At 32.9% G+C, this 16,931-nt stretch overlaps 1 protein-coding gene across 1 annotated transcript in view; it reads right to left on the bottom strand.

Annotated features, from left to right (window-relative positions):
* Window positions 1-2,291: 2,291 nt before the first annotated feature.
* Window positions 2,292-16,931, bottom strand: part of Orco (odorant receptor co-receptor) — a 37,146-nt gene continuing 22,506 nt past the window's right edge. Inside the window, exons 5-11 of the mRNA XM_072527214.1 lie at window positions 16,459-16,742; window positions 12,244-12,337; window positions 11,554-11,758; window positions 11,262-11,361; window positions 11,098-11,202; window positions 8,117-8,272; window positions 2,292-3,967 (exon numbers count right to left, since the gene is read on the bottom strand). Coding sequence (XP_072383315.1) covers window positions 3,917-3,967; window positions 8,117-8,272; window positions 11,098-11,202; window positions 11,262-11,361; window positions 11,554-11,758; window positions 12,244-12,337; window positions 16,459-16,742 — 995 coding nt within the window. The 3' untranslated portion in view covers window positions 2,292-3,916. The remainder of the gene's footprint in view (window positions 3,968-8,116; window positions 8,273-11,097; window positions 11,203-11,261; window positions 11,362-11,553; window positions 11,759-12,243; window positions 12,338-16,458; window positions 16,743-16,931) is intronic.

Below are 16,931 nucleotides of genomic sequence, written 5' to 3'. Positions count from 1 at the left end.
AGAAGGTCTGTAGGGCGGCCTAGAAGAAGGTGGAAAGATGTAGTCAATTAAGATCTGGAGAAAATGGGAGTGCGACAATGGGAATTACTGGCACAGGACCGAAAAACATGAAAGGCAATAGTAAATGTGATTGGGAATGTTAGTAACCCACCAATCCTAAAAAAGAGTACTACTTAAAGAAACAATGTAAAGAAAAAAATGTCCAAAACCCAGATAAGAGTTACCACATGGATCATTAGATCGCTTAACACAAGAGACTAAGAAGTAACCCAAGCGCTGAAAGAGAAACAAATAGTTATATGTCCTCTACAATATATACGGGGTGTCCAGAAACTCTCCTGACAAACGAAAACCGGAGGTTCTTCAGATAATGTTAAGACCATTTAGCTCAATTCAACTAGTCCGAAAATGCTTCCTAAGGGTAGAGCTCTGTAAAGATGGCGTCTTGTAAGTAGTTTTTTTAATACCTCCACAAAGCTTCCATTTAGAAAAATGAAAATTGGTACGATTAGTTATCCTCCAGTTAAATCGATTTCAATAATTGCGAATTTCTAGTACCGTTCATAGGCGTCCGTTTTGGGTAGGTCAACGGGAATTTTACCACGTAACTTTTTTGTCTATAACTTTTAAGCATTCTTCGTGATACTAGATTATTAGATTTTAAGGTAGGCTAGTACTAAAAGGTACTCTTATTTTAAGTCGGTAGAATATACCGTTTTCAAAAAACATCGATTTGAAAATTTTTCGTTTTTTCGTCACGAAAGTTAAATTAATATTTTTTGCACTAGTAGGCTTTGAACTATTAACAGTACTCTAATCTACGTTTTTCATTGTCAAACTCTTGTCATTTTGTGAATTATCTCTTTTAGTTTTTACTTTGTTATATTCAAACAATAATTTTAATTCAACAAAAATGGTTTTTACTAATGAGGAATACGCTGATATACATTTAGTTTTTTGCTAAATGAGGTGTAACGCTCAAGCATTAAAGTAAATACGTTTAAAAATTTCAAGATTAGGAGAAACAAGTTCAGTGTTCCCAAAAAATAATGAAACAGAGCGACATAACGATGTAACAGCACCTCATTATGTTACTTAGAGCGTAGGGGCAAAATTTCGCGCCAATGACTTTTAAATGCATTAATTTGTTTCGAATCCTGAGAAAAGTAATAAGTAATTTTTGAAAAGTTTAAACATATAATAAAAGTAAACATTATTACTGAGGGCCGAAAGTCCATGAAAACTTCAATAATGTTTATTTTAATATGTTACGGGGGTCAAAAAGAAGAGAAAATTTAGTGTGATTTTTAATTTCAAATATCTTATTCAAAAAAACTTTTTGTTTATTCTAAGTTACTTTCGGCCCTCGGTAATAATATAGTCTTTCAATATGCGTTTAAATTTTTCAAAAATATTTGTTAGATTTCTTAGAATTCGAAAAAAATAAATGCATTTAAAAAGAATTGGCCCGAAATTTTTTTTTAAAACTTCCGCAAGAAATATCTTACACATGAAAATGTATATCCTTTCATTTTACAAAGGTACAAGTACTGCTACAAGGCGATTTGCCTGCTTAAAAATTTTCAAATCGATTTTTCTAGAAAACGGTGTATCCTATAGACTTAAAGAAAGAGCACCTTTTAGTAATAGAATATCTAAAAATTTATTAATCTGGTATCATAAATGCTTGAAAGTGACAGACAAAAAAGTTAGGCGTTAAAATACCCATTGACCTATCCAAAACGGACGGCTATGAACGGTACTAGAAATTCGCAATTAATGAAGTCAATGGACAGCCGGAGTGTGACGTCATAGCTGTCATATTGGTATTATTACTTTCCAAACAAAAGTTGAAATGCCCAATCTCAAGACTTTTTAATTTCTATAAAGTTTTTTCTATAAACATTTTGCTTCCTCTGCTGCTTTTTCTTTTAAGTATAGTTTTTTTACGATAATACCATCATAATTCAGTGTTCTTTAGTGTAATTGTTATGAAATATAGTTTAAAAGTTTAAAATAAGACATTCTAACATTACTTTTACCGCCTTGCAGAGCATCCAACTAGATGAGAAAGACATCAAACTTATTGCCAAACTTTACTGGAACCAAACAGCCATTATTAATACCAACAATAGAGAATCAAAGATATTCAGTATTGAACGAGGCGTAAGACAGGGCTGTGTACTGTCTCCCACCCTCTTTAACGTGTATTCTAAGAATCTATTTAGGGAAGCTTTAAAAGATCAAAAAGGAATTATCATAGGAGGAGAAATAATTAACAATATACGGTACGCCGACGATACTATGATTCTAGCTGAAAACATCGACGATCTGCAGGAGCTAATCAATAGAGTTGACATGGAATGCACAAATTGGGGACTGTCGATAAATATCGATAAAACTAAATACATGGTGACCAGTAAAGTGGATATCGGCGCAACCCAACTGATATTAAACCAACAACCGCTGCAAAGAGTTCAGAGATTCAAATACCTTGGATGTTGGATTACCCAAAATCTGGATCCATCCTTCGAAATTCGATGTAGAATTAAACAGGCAAGAAACTCATTTCAAAAATTCAAGCCTCTATTATCCAATAACTCATTAAATTTGGAAATCCGTGAAACGTTTACAAGATGTTACGTGTGGTCTGTACTTTTGTATGGATGTGAAACTTGGACTTTAAATGCCGATATCATGAATAAAATCGAGGCGTTTGAGATGTGGTTGTATCGAAGGATACTAAAAATTTCATGGACTAGCAGAACCAGAAACGAAGAAGTTCTTCGAAGAATGGGACATCAACGAACTCTATTAAATATTATTAAGAGGCATAAACTAGAATATCTTGGACATATAATCAGAGGACCAAGATATGAGTTCCTTCGGCTAATTCTCAACGGTAAAATCGAAGGAAAGAAATGGATAGGACGACAGAAACTCTCTTGGTTGAGGAATTTGCGGCAGTGGACAGGTTTGACAGCGGACCAATTGCTACACGTAGCGCAAGACCGAGATCAGTATAACAATATTATAAGCATGGTAGTCGCCGACGTTCCGTATTGATATGGCACTCTAAGAAGAAGAACATTACTTTACTGATACATGCATTTTATTGCTATTTTTATAAAACAACATGCTTTATTATTTAGATATTGCAAAAAGCGGAAAGATTCTGTAAAACGGAATTCTGACGGATTCTAGCGGATGTCAATAAAATCTACGTCATCACTCCGGCGGTCCATTCAACTCTGAAGGATAAATATTCGTACCTGTTTTTATTTTTCTAAATAGAAACGTTCTACAGTAATTAAAGAAAACTACTTGCAAAGCGCCATCTTCAAAAAGCTCTAGCTCCCTTACCCTTAGGAAGTTTTTTCAGACTAGGGGGAATTGGGATAAATCGTCTTGAAATTATTTGAGGAATCTTCGGTTTTCGTTTGTCAGGAGAGTTTCTGGATACCCTGTATATTGTAATATTGTCATAGTAATCGTACTTAAAAATTAACAGCAAAAATGACAAAACATTGTCTTGATTGAATCTCCGCATTTTTTGCTCTCTAATATTAGTACTTTCGGTTTTTCAACTCAAAACTCACATTGTACATTGCAAATCACACTATTTTGTTACGTTTTTATTAATTAGTATTAACGTAATGGTAATTACCGTAAACAAAAACAATTGGTCCAAAATTACCCTAAACACTAAATAATCGTAAATTATTCTTATATACTAAAACATCTAAACTCTAAAGCTATCAAAATATTTTTCAGTTATTGCATTTTAACAAACTTAACTATAAAAAGTACGTCTTTAAATATAATTTTTCAATATCACTTTTTTTCTTTAAACCAGCATTATTTTCAGGTACACTTTAAATAAAAGGCACACAACCCACCGAAGCTTGTAAAATGATTATTTGAGTTGGACCAACACCATGAAGTAGGTAACTACAGCACCAAGTACCTAAAGAAAATATAGGAACTCTAGTACAAACTTAAAAAAATATCTAAATGTACTATTTAAGAAACACTTTAAGCCAATTTCGGACTAAAATTACTTTGTAGTAATTTTAGTTATAAAAAAATATACTAAAAAGCTATGTACAAAAATATTTAGTAGATATTTTACTATATGGTATCACCATCAAATATCATCATCATTCTCAGCGTATTCTACCGATTATGGTGAACCTCCCTTATATACTCGTTCTTTATTTCTGCCCACGATTGTCTAATATACGCTTTTCTGGGCCATGTTGTACCGGCTTGTTTCCTTATGTCATAGTCTCATCTTAAATTTGGACGTCATCTTGGTCTCTTAGCGCCTCTTGGCGTCCCAGTCTAAGTCTCAGTTCTTCTTGCTAAATGTCCCTTTCACTACCACTTTAACGATTTAATTGTGTATTATTTCTTTTTTTATTATTCAAGTTTGGCAGCCGTATGTCATTATTGGTAGTACACACTGATCGAATGCTTTTTCCTTTAGATGAAGTGGCACCTTCGATTTGAATATAACTGTATTTCCACCAACAGATGTTCAAGCTAGTTTCATTTTTCTGTTGATTTCTGGGAGTAAGGAGTATTATTTATGTAATAATTGTCCCAGGTTTACATACTCGTCTACTGTCTTAAGTGCAGGTTTGTTTATTATTACATCTTGTACATATCCACTAGCTCGTTGTATACGGTTTATATTTTTTTTAAGTTAATTTTTAGGCTAACTTTATTGCTATCTGCATTTAGGTGACTTATAAGTTCTTATAGTTTTGCAGGATTATTAGCAATCAGAACGATGTCTGCAAATCTTAGATGGCTGAGGTATTCTCCAATAATGGATAGGCCTTTGTTCTGCTAGTTAATTTTGCTGAATATATTTTTTAGAGTTGCAACGAAGAGCTTTGGTAATATTGCGTCTCCTTGTTGGACGCCTCTGTTAGTGGAAAATTCTGGAGTGTTTCCATAATGTTTTTTCTTAGCTTTTGCTTCTCTGTACACATTTGCTAAAGTCTCTATATACGGTTTGTAAGCTTCTGTTACTGAATTGGAATCAATAGAATCGAAAGGTTCGAACTTGAAATCTATGAAGAATATTGCTACAGGAATTTCATATTCTTCAGCTCTACTCATTAGTTCTCGAAACGTATGGATATGATCCAGGGAATTTAATTTACTTCTGAAGCCACGTTGCTCTCTTAGCTGTGCAGCATCTAATGCATTTGTTATCATATTTTTGGTGATTTTTGTGAATATCTTGTATAGGATTAGTTCAGTAGAATTATCGGTCCGTAGACTGTAGTTATCGGTAGCAAAGAATATCAATCCTCTTTGCTAACTTTCTTATGAATGAGAATATTTGCTATATTCTCATTCTGGCCTGGTATCTATCTTGATTTTGGGCAGTTCGTAAATATGTCTGATAAGATTTTTTAGGTTTTTTGCTAGCGTAGTTAAGCAGTTCCATTCTTATGCCATCTACTTCAGCTACTTTACGATTTTTCCTTTTGTAATTGTTGATTCTACTTCTTCTGGAAGTACTTTTGGTATATCTTCTTGATTACTGATTGCTTCTTTTAGTCTTTTAGGGATTTTGTATATTTTGCTGTAGAATTTGGTGACGAGTTGTATTACTTTATTTCTATCTCTAATTCTGGTGTTTTCGTTTGTAAGGGCAACCGTTTGCTGTTTCTCAATGATCAATAATTTTCTAATTTTCTTATACTTTTTTCTGTTATCGATTACATTTTCTACCAGTCTTTTATTGTATTTTCTTATATCTTCCCTAATACTTTTCATTACTGTCTTACAAAATTTTATATTCTCTTATGTTGCTACTTTAATTGCTACATTAATTAAGAGCTGTCGATGTGGTCACGTAATCTTTCGTCAATGGTCCTTCGGTAATAATCTGAGTTTTATTTTAGATTGTTAACATTTACACCAGTTATTGTTAGTTTTGTGATTATTTTATTCTTTTTAGTTTCAGATCTAAAACAATTTTTACTCTTGTTGGTCTATGGTCCCTACCTATTTGAAATTTATTTATTACATTGATATGTAAGACTTTTTTTTAAGTCCTATTCCAGTTAGATTTTTTTCTTATAGGCAACAGAATAGAATATAGAATGAAATATATTTGTAATAGGCATGTTTTGGTAGTATGCATACTGAACCAGTTTTTCTGCTCTTTCATTTCTCTCACCGACTCCATACTTTCCCATGACTTGTTTCTTGAAGGCTTTCTTTCTTATTGTTATTTATTTCTTTAGTTATGTGTAGTTCCTCTATTTTTTCGTCAGTGTAAGTAATCGTTTTGGCGTATATTTGTAAAATTTGTATATTGTATACCTTTGATAGTTGTAAAGTTGAGTTAGCTACTCTATCTAAAAAACTAGTTATTTCTACTACTCTTCGTTTCCATTTCTTTTTGATCAGGAATCCAATAAGGCCTATTCTGCCCGTTGATGTTCCTTGGTAGTAAAATGTGTTTTTTACGCTTATTACGATAGCTCTTTATCTTTCCGTATTACTTCGCTGATTCCTATGACGTCCCATTTTAATTTTTCAGTCTGGTTTAATATGATAACGAAAACGGTATATAAAGTATTCTTGTTTCATTTGGGTAGCAGTTTCGACTCTGCAGGTTCTTAGCACCCTTTGCTCTCCTGGCTTGATCCCAAAAGAAATTTGGGCATACGGAGAATGAGGACTATGATTTAAATGTGTCTTTTATATTAGATGTTATGAGGTGCTTTTTACCACGCTGCCTCTGTGTGGTTTGGTAGAGGTTCGCTGGTGTGTTCTGATTATAAGGCGATAATACTCGCCTTCCACCCACCTTCTGCTTTATAACGTACTCCCATAATACGCCCTAATTATATTTCCGGAAATTAAGCTACTTATATCTTTGTGGGCGTAGGAGGTAGGATTTATTAGCAGAGCTAGCTGACTTTTTAGATCAGCTGTGATCCATTCGTTACTATCAGTTAGGCACTTACCGGATATATTACCGGTTCGCCCTTTTTAGCAAAAGGACAATCCCTTCGATACCTCTACCAACATTTAATCCCATATTGAATTATATGTAACTCTTATTATCCCAATTTTCGAAGCAAAACACAGATAACTATGGTAGAAAGTATTAAAATATAGGTAGCTGGAACCAATTTTTTAAACAGTTTCAAAATCACAATAGTTTAAGTCATAGAAAGCTTCAACGTTAATATTAATTGCCAGTACAATAGCGTAGTCTTTACACGGTCAGCAACATAAGATAGAAACTCTAACTATACTTTCTTGGCTTGTCTTTAGAAGTAGAATTTTTTTTCTATAAAGTTCACTTGCTATTATGCTAATTTCAGTACTAAAAATATTATTTAGTTAGTTGTGCGAGTCAATTTAGTATGAAAAATGTGGGTTTCTATTTGCAACTATATTAATTTTAATTAGCATGTAGGCATGCGCTTTACCAATTTTGTATTGATAACCTGACAATGAAGTTTGTTTTATGTGATCAGAGTAAACAAAACACACAGTTAAATAATTATGGTGAAAATAAAGTTAAAATATGCAGTAGGTTTAATTGTAATAATAATGCTTAAGAAAAAAATCATACTCTTCTTAAAAAAAACGTATTAGGTTAAAAACATAGATCGTGAGAGGAGGGTTATGCGAAGGGATATTAAATTTGTTGAATGGGGACTTATTAGTAGAAGACCCTTTGGCATGTAAAAACTTCTTACGAAGGATTAATAATTTGTTTAAAAAATTGTTACCATTGGTTGAGAATAAGCTCACTTTTAGTGAATATTTAATTTTTTTAGTACCAGAAATTAGAACATGCTCTTATTTTTAGTACTGAGTCGATGCGCGAATCTAATTTGTAGATAAAATATTTTTAGTGCTAAATTCAGTATTGAATTTAGCATAATGGCAAGCAGAGCTAATTTAAAAATTTTAATTATTCTTTGATAATACCCAAAACAAAAAAGTATTTTATTATTTAAAGAGGTAAAATATTCTGGCTTTCTGGTTTCTTAAATGTTTTAAAAAAAATTGGTTATTCGTTAGCTTAAAAAATTTTGTTGTAGTAAAACATAAAAAAGAAATTACTTACCGAAGCGAATAAGTCGAGTGAGATTGTAAAGAATTTTGCTCCCGAAATTGACATAGCCTTTTGACATTGTTGGCAGACGATTTGTACAAAAGTCTTTGCTTCTTCGGATCCGTCATACCAATGACAACTGTAAGCTGCCTCCATAACTGAAGAACTCTGTAAGTGAAAAAAAGTATTTTAAATTTCAAAAGTACATAACTGTATTTTGATATAAAAAATTAGTACATATCTTTTTAAAATTTGTTAAGAGTCATAGGATAGATTGAAGGAGATATCACTACGAATAAATGGAAGATGAACGTTAACACGCTTAAAGTGTACATGTGGCACTTAAAAAATTTTTTACGTATACTACATTTAGTACGGTGTCAATTGTGGTGTTGTTTATATCCATAGTTTAGTTGAACGCCGTAAACTTGGTAATCGTAAATTTTAATCTTGTTTCGGCATATATCGAACATATTTTTATTTCTTAGCTCATATTCTTTCTGATATTTATTATTCATGCTATGCCAGTTTTATTTCGTGGAGTGTGGAGAAAATTGCTTGCTTAAAACCTTAGGGTGCATATCATGAGTATTTTCGACCTAGAACTTTTTTTATATCAATTTTTTCACACGATTTTGGATATAATTAGTTACTGCTTAGCGTATTCCTTTATTACACATATACACACAAAATAAAATTGTTACTAAAATGTAAATGTTATAAATATTGTAAAATTGGTAATTTTATTTTATTGGTAAATGGGTCTTTTTCATAAAATGGGTACTTTGGAACCACTTGAGTTATTTGCGTCCATAAACAATCTTTTGTGTTCATTTGCAATTTATTGCATCTCCGCCTCCCAACATTTCTGTTATCCTTTCGGTTGGGTATTTTTGAATAATTTTGCTAGATGTTACTGTGGTGCGAACTAAGAACTTGTCTATTATTAGGATGTGGTTTGTTAATAAGTTACAGTTATTGACCAGGAATAATACGTAAGTTCACCTTATGTGAACTATAAAAATATAATTTTTAGAATTATATTTTGATAATTTTAGTTATGGCTTTGACTAGCAGATCATCATCATCATGCAACCCCTTCTGTCCACTGCTGGACATAAGTTTTTCCCATTTTTTGCCACTCTTTATGGTTCTGTGCGTGTTGCTGCCATTTCTTGGATATTCGTTCTATGTCGTCCATTCAGCGTGTTGGTGGTCGTCCTCTGCTGCGTTTGTCTTCTCTTGGGCGCCAGTCAATTAATTTTCTGATCCATCTTGAGTCTCTTTGTCTCAAGCCCAATTCCATTTCAGCTTGGCTATACGTTCGACGACATCGGTGATACCTGTTCTTTTCTTTAGGTCTTGGTTCCTTATTTTGTCTTTTTTTGTCATGCCGAGAATCGATCTTTTTATTCATTTTTAGTGCTGTTGTTTTTTGAGAGTAAGAGTTTCTGCTCCGTATGTCATAAAAGGAAGAACACATTGGTCGAATGTCTTCCGTTAAATAGCTATCGGGATGTTGCTCTTAAAGATGTCTTTTAGTGAATCATACACCGCCCAAGCAAGTGTTATATTTCGATGAAATTCAAAAGTCTGATTATCCTTGCTTATTTTAATTTCATGACTGAGATATATGTACTTTTCTGTCAATTCTACCACTTGATTTTGGATGGATGTTCGCTGGGAACCAAATTTGTCATAAATTTCGTCTTACTGATGTTCTTTTTTAGACCTAGTGTTGAAGATACGTTTTTTTTATTCTTGTAGCATTTGTTAAACTTCACGCAGATCTTTGATAATACTATATCGTCGGCAGATATAGTAGTGATGACGCAGATAATTGGGCATTTCACCGTCTATTTTTATTTCTCTATTTTCCCACTTTAGCAGTTTAAAGGCGTATTCGAGGACCGTCAAAAATAATTTAGGTGAAAAAGTGCCGCCCTGTCTCACACCTCGCTTTATATGAATTTCTCTGGTAGTATCATGCAGTTTTACATGCATTGTGGCGTTTTGGTACAATGTTTGTATTAACTTTGTAAGCCGGAAGACTATTCTACTATTATTGTTTAGAGCAGTTATAATGCTGTCTAATTTCACGGTATCGAAGGCTTTGTAAAGTCAACGAAGATAAGTACCAGTGATCTGTTATATTCTACTGATTTTTCTAACGTTTTTATTGTTTGTAGGGTACCGTTTGTTCAAAATTTTCGAGCGGAAGCCAGCTTGTTCTCGGCGCTGGTAAAAATCTAACTTTTTTTCTAGTCTTGTCGTAATTATTCGGGTTAACATTTTATAGATGTGGTTCAATAAGCTGATTAGTCTAAAGTTTTCTAGGTGCACCTTGTCTCCTTTCTTGTGTAGTAAAATTGTTACTGCATTGTTCCATGTCTCTGATATGCAACAATCTGTTAGAGTTTAACAAAATTTTTATTTGGTTGAAAAGTGCACGTCCACCCATCTTTATAGCTTCTATTACGACTCCATCTTCCCCTGGTGCTTTGTTGTTTTTTATCTTCTTTATTGTGTTTTGAATTCCAAGTTCGTGTACAAATTTCTGCGATCTATCACCATTAAAACTAACTTAAATGAGCTAATATTCAGTGCAGTAGACGGAATTAAAGTATCTGTTAATAATAGCTGGTTTTGAGTTATCAGGAAACAGTGAAATACATCATTAGCTTGTAATTTTAACTTACCTATTATACCAAATCATAAAATGACGATATATTTACATGGATATATTGCCCAAGATAAAAACACTATACATCAAAAACACCTTTGGGGTAGGCACATTTGTATGTTTATATTTAAAGGAAAATGTTGATCCAAAAGAATTTTTAGCCCTAAATTGGATGACTAAATTAAGAAATGGAGCAGAATTCAAGAAATTAAGGTGGACCAAAATGGAGTTAAGAATGGAATAGAATTTTCGTTAACCTATTTTACATGATTAAAAAGTATAAAACAAAGTGAATAGTTCAGTTACTTACCTCTTCAATAAGTCTGTTACCAAAAATACAGAAATGAAATACTTGAGCCAAGGCATAAACCAAATACCCAATAACAGTTGCGGCGTAGGGATTAACACCATTTATCTAGAGAATATCAAAAGTATCAATAATAATATAAATCTTATATATGAGAAAGATAGTACCTTGGTTGCTTGGTAAGCTAGCAAAGTCAGCATAACAGTTGACGTCAACATATGAAGTAAAAGAGCAACACCATAAGCATCCCCAATGGCTGTTACTAACCTAAAAATATAAAATAAAATTTTTGTATCAATTGCTTTGAAACAGTTTAATCTTTATGGTGGAGGACGTTAATATTTTTTATATTAAATTTTAATTAGAATTATTATTATTATTTTTTAATTATGAATAAATTACATTGTAGCTCTCATTCAACGAAAATATTGATAATAGCTAAGATAATTAAGATTTTACCTTACAACATGCTTATGTCTTTCTACCCAGTATTTAATAGCCGATCTGACCATAAGTTCTTGTTTCTTCGTTAGTCCGTTTGGTCCGACACCTCCGCCTCCTGGTCCAAATGTCTGCAGTGCTCCAGATCTAAAGTTGGCACCCATTTCTTGCCTGGTATTGTATACCCCTTTAAGGTTCAATTCTTCATTTTTCGTGTTATAATCTGCAAAGAAATCGTAGGAAATAGGATCATTAATATTCATTTACCAGTTGAGATTATTTAATGTTAAGTTATTTTTTTAGTAATTCGCGAGCATTTGATTGGATTTGAAGTTTGTTGGCTTTGGCGTTTGAAAAACGTGTTTCGTACCTAGTTTGCTCTTTACAAAAAATTTAGGGGTATATCTGTATCTAATATGTATTTTTTTCCACGTTGACGTGTTAATACAGTAAAAATCAGGTATATTATTTTGAGGGTACCAAAATAATACCAACACACAAGGTAACGATATTCACCTTGCGCAAACAAAGCCCCTTATTTAAATATTCATTTTTATTATCATTATGAACAGATAAACAGCAAATACAATAAATCATTTCTTTTATGCCTTATCTGAGCACCGTCAAGTCTAGTTACCACTAACAGGTAATGCCTGTAACAGTCAATATTTGTAAAGATAGATGTTTAAAAGGCAGAAGTAGACTTACCATTTTCAATGAGATTATCTTGCGATGTTGCACTTGGGGCTCTGAATAAGTCCGCACTCTTAGGAACATACGTATCTAAAGATGCTGATAGTTCCTAAAAGAGAATGATTTTTAAAATTATTTTTGCATTTCAATAACTTAAACAGAAATACCAAATTAAAAACAGTAGTTTATACTAGTGTATAAAAAGTGTAACGAAAGGCTTGAGACAAGGATGTTGTCTTTCCCCCACCCTATTCAAAATATATATCCAAGAAGCACTGCACCAGTAGAGACAAAAATGTGCGGGAATGGGGTTGAAGCTTAACAACCATTATCTGACAACGCTGTTCTTTGCACATGATCAAGTACTAATTGCAAGCTGTGAAGAAGATGCAGATTATATGCTTAGAAAGCTCAAAGATGAATACGAAAAATGGGGGATGAGTATGAATATGTCTAAAACAGAATATATGCGAATAGGCAGTGAAGACGAAGACCCGGATTTGGAAATTAGACAAATGAAAAGGTGCTACGAATACAAATATTTGGGAAGTATTATCTGCAGTAAAGGAACAACGGAACGAGATATAGACTATAGAGTGCAACAAGGCAGGAAGAGTGTTCAAATTCTGAATTCGATACTTTGGTCCAACAAAGCTACTATGAGAACTAAAATGACTATCTACAAAGTAATTGTAGAGCCCATTCTTACATATGGAGCAGAATGTTGGCAAATGACAGTAAAAGGAAAGAAAAAAGTTGACACGGTTGAAATGGACTACCTAAGAAGAGCTTGCCGTATATCAAGAGTAGAACGTATACCTAATTCTGAAATTAGAAGAAAAACAGATAGAGTACATACAACTTCTGAAAGAATAGAAACTAGACAGTTAATATGGTATGGACACGTACAGAGGATGGACGACAACAGATGGCCAAAAAGAGCTATGGAATACAATCCAAGTAATAGAAGGAAACGAGGAAGACCAGCCAAGTCTTGGATACAAGGTGTTATGGAAACCATGAAAGACAGAGCCATTGATGAAGACACCTGGAGAGATAGAAAAAGATGGCGATCGAAATGCGGGAAGCGGCAGAAGCTGTAGGATCCCCGCTTATATATATATATATATATATATATATATATATATATATATATATATATATATATTATACTAGTGTAAAGGGTGTTTTTTAGAGGTATAAAAATGTAAGTTGGTAACACTTTTTTAACTAGCGACAATTTTGACAGCGGTCAAGTGACTTCTGTTTAGTTTGGTTTGGCATTTTAGCACGAATAGACTGACGCCTGAATAACGCCTCCATGTTGTGCAAATTTATTTTGAAAATCATGGTTATGTTCCAAATACGTATTGCGCACTCCGTTCATTTTATGGTCAACATATTTGTCCATCAGAGCAATTATTTCGATTAACCATGGATTGGTTTGGCACCATGTTTACTTTAAATGATAATACGCATCCTCAGAGATATAGTACAGTGCGTACAGAAGAAGTTGTTACTGATGTAGAGCGTAGCGTAGAGGAAGACCCGAATCAGTCTATCCACCATCGTGCACAGCAGTCTTTGATGATTACATTGACAATGCAATCTTGACAAAGAAGCTAAATAATCAATTAGCAAGGCGTAGATTCTGTGCCCAAAACGAGATTGCCGTTGATCCTGATTTTCATAAGCGAATTTAGTTTAGCGATATTGCTCACTTTTGATTGAATAGCTATGACAAAAAACAAATCTGCCGTATTTGGAGTGAAGATAATCCTCAAGTGTATGTAAAGACACCATTACATCCAGAAAAACTGACCATTTGGTGTGCTTTGTGAGCTGGTGGAATCATTGGCATACTTCTTTAAAAACGATACTGGCCCGAATGTGACAGTCAATGGTGATCGCTATAGAGCTATGATTACTGGCGTTTTATGCCTTATTTAAACAACCATGATATGCAACCATGAGTTGTGGATTTAGCAAGACGCACAATATGTCCCACTGCTCGTGTCACAATTGATTTATTGAAAGAAACGTTTGGTAACCGCATAGTTTCACGTTTTTTACCCGTGAATTGGCCTCCAAGATCGTGCGAATTAACACCGCCAGACTATTTTCTGTGGGGATATGTGAAGTGGCCAGTCTACGCCGATAAACCTGAAACGATTGTCTACACGGGGAAACATTCGCCGCGTTAATGCCGATATACGGCAACAAATGTTAGAAAAAGTCATCGAAAATTGGAGCTCTAAGGGTTGTATTCTGTAACACTAAAATTTTAGCGTCCGCTAAAAATATTTTTGTATTCTGTAACTTATGCATCCGTTAAAATCACAACCTAAACCGTTAAAACTCCCGCTAAAACAGAATATTGTGGAGGATGTCAAAACTTGTCCTCTTATTTTTAGCAGTCCGTTAAATATCGTTTGATTATTTTTGTTTGGTTAGGTTCATATGATTATTAGTTTGTTATTTATGATATATTTGTCTTTTTATGATATATTTGGCGAAGCTTTAGTTGATGAAATAATAAATAATAATGAGAGGTAAGTCTCAGTTTACTTTATAATCCATGTGTACACCTACAACAAAATTCAAATTTTTTATTCTTTTTGTAGGGCTAAAGTTAGACAACATCAAATTATAATCCGAGGTATGATCAATCCTTTTCCATAACACTTACCTATCAAAAACTCTTTTTGAGATTTTGTTGTTCGTGGAGCACGAGACAAAATTAAATTTTATTAAAATGATAATTTTTCCACTGTTCTAACAACCATTCAAATTTCGTCATTTTGTGTCATGTGGAACAATTTCAGCCAATCATGTCAACATTAGACTGATAATTGCATTCAGTGCAATTTTCTATCCCTATGACAACACGATCGAGTTTGACAACTTCATCCAAATAAATTTCAAAATGTCACGTTTCGGCAATGAGAATGTTCAAAGTATAAATGCGCTAATCAAAGAAAAAATTCACAGAAATACAATCTAATGTTAACTTAAATTTTAATAATTGTACTTTCACTAACTGTTCTTTTAATAAATAAATGTTTTGTTATGTTGAGTTATGATTTTTTTTTTTCGAAAAATTATCCGCCGAATATCCCTCGGACATTGATGAATGCCTCATAATTTCATGACAAATTTCTCAAGCTCGTTGCTTGGTAACAGCACTCAGCCTTCGGCTTCGTGCTGTTACCAAGGAACGAGCTTTCGATTGTCATGAAATTATCTCGTCTGTTATCTATGTCCTAGGGCTATTACTACTGAAAATAAAACCAACGCGAACACAAATAAACTGAAATATATTTTCAATAATAATAAAATAGTAAGTCAAGCAGACTGTCAATTTCCCCTTCTTTCTTTTTGGCCTCCGACACTTAGTTTTTGGTAAATTTTTACCTTACAAGTATAGTTTAAACACGATCAACGTGCGACGTTACCGTATCTTATGAAAACCTTTTAGAGGATTCCTCTAAAAAAATATATTTTAGCAGTCCTCTATAATATTTCTTTATAGAATGTCAACGTTACCTAAAACTTTAAGAGGACCGTTAAAAGTAAAATTTTAGAGGCCTCTTAAATTTAACGGAAATGTTACAGAATAAACCACTAAATAAGACTACGTGAGAGCCAGCAAAAATATTTAAATTATAATGCCAAAATATTATATTTTGAATAAAGTGAATTTCAAATCAATTTAAAAAATCATCATTGGTTTGTTCCATTTCAAAGTTTTATATCTCTAAAAAAACAATCACTATATTAAATACTAATAAAAAAAACTTAGATAGAAAAAACTTAATATAGGACTAATGAGAAATGAGAATATGAGAAATTTTATGTATAAGCATTTGCCAAAGTTAAAGCGTTTCAACGCTTTGAGTAGATACTTAAGGAACTCCAGAAGAGTGCGTCCCGGATTAATGTTGTTAATTTGTATATTATTTACCCATTATTTTCATTATATTTTTTTACTTAATTATACTTATCATTATGCAATTTACTTTAGTTTTTTGTTAACAAGTTATTTATTTCGTTCTGTTTCCTTTAACAACATGTCATAATGTCTATAACATTCATTTAATAATACCAGAGAGTAATAAAATAGTCATGAAATAAAAGAAATTGGTAACTCTACAGAGAACAAATTATGATACCAATATAAAGGTACTCAACAGTATTTTTGCTGACAGGTAAAATATCTAGATTACTTACCATGAGCGGTTTCATGATCTCCTTCAAATGCTGCAGTTGCTCGCAAGCAAAAATCAGCCATGAACAGAACAAACTGTCCATGAGATTTGCGTGCATAAGTGAGAAGAACACGTAATAGATCTGGAAACCTAGAGAAATGAAATAAGCTCCACCCGACATTGCATTAAACGGATACCATGATTTTACCAACAGTCGAGGAATTTCTTCTACGATAGTTTCGTTTGCGTTGTTGGGATCCTTCACGTTATGAACACTGTCGCCAACAAATGTTATACCAGTCCATGCTATCAGACAAAGCAAGTATTAGTTTATAGAAAGGTTAGTAAAAACAACAAGTTTTAATAAACAGTTTCTTTTTGTAAATATTTTTGAGAAAGTATATCTGAGCTTTATAAATAAACTACGTTATAATACACATTTCTATGCATTATTGGTAATTATGTACCTGCAAAGTAAATCTAAAATATCAAAAG

This window comes from Diabrotica undecimpunctata, chromosome 3, assembly GCF_040954645.1.
Source record: "Diabrotica undecimpunctata isolate CICGRU chromosome 3, icDiaUnde3, whole genome shotgun sequence".
Classification (NCBI taxonomy): domain Eukaryota; kingdom Metazoa; phylum Arthropoda; class Insecta; order Coleoptera; family Chrysomelidae; genus Diabrotica; species Diabrotica undecimpunctata.
Note: the sequence above shows the minus strand (reverse complement) of the source record. Positions and strands in the feature narration are given on the sequence as shown.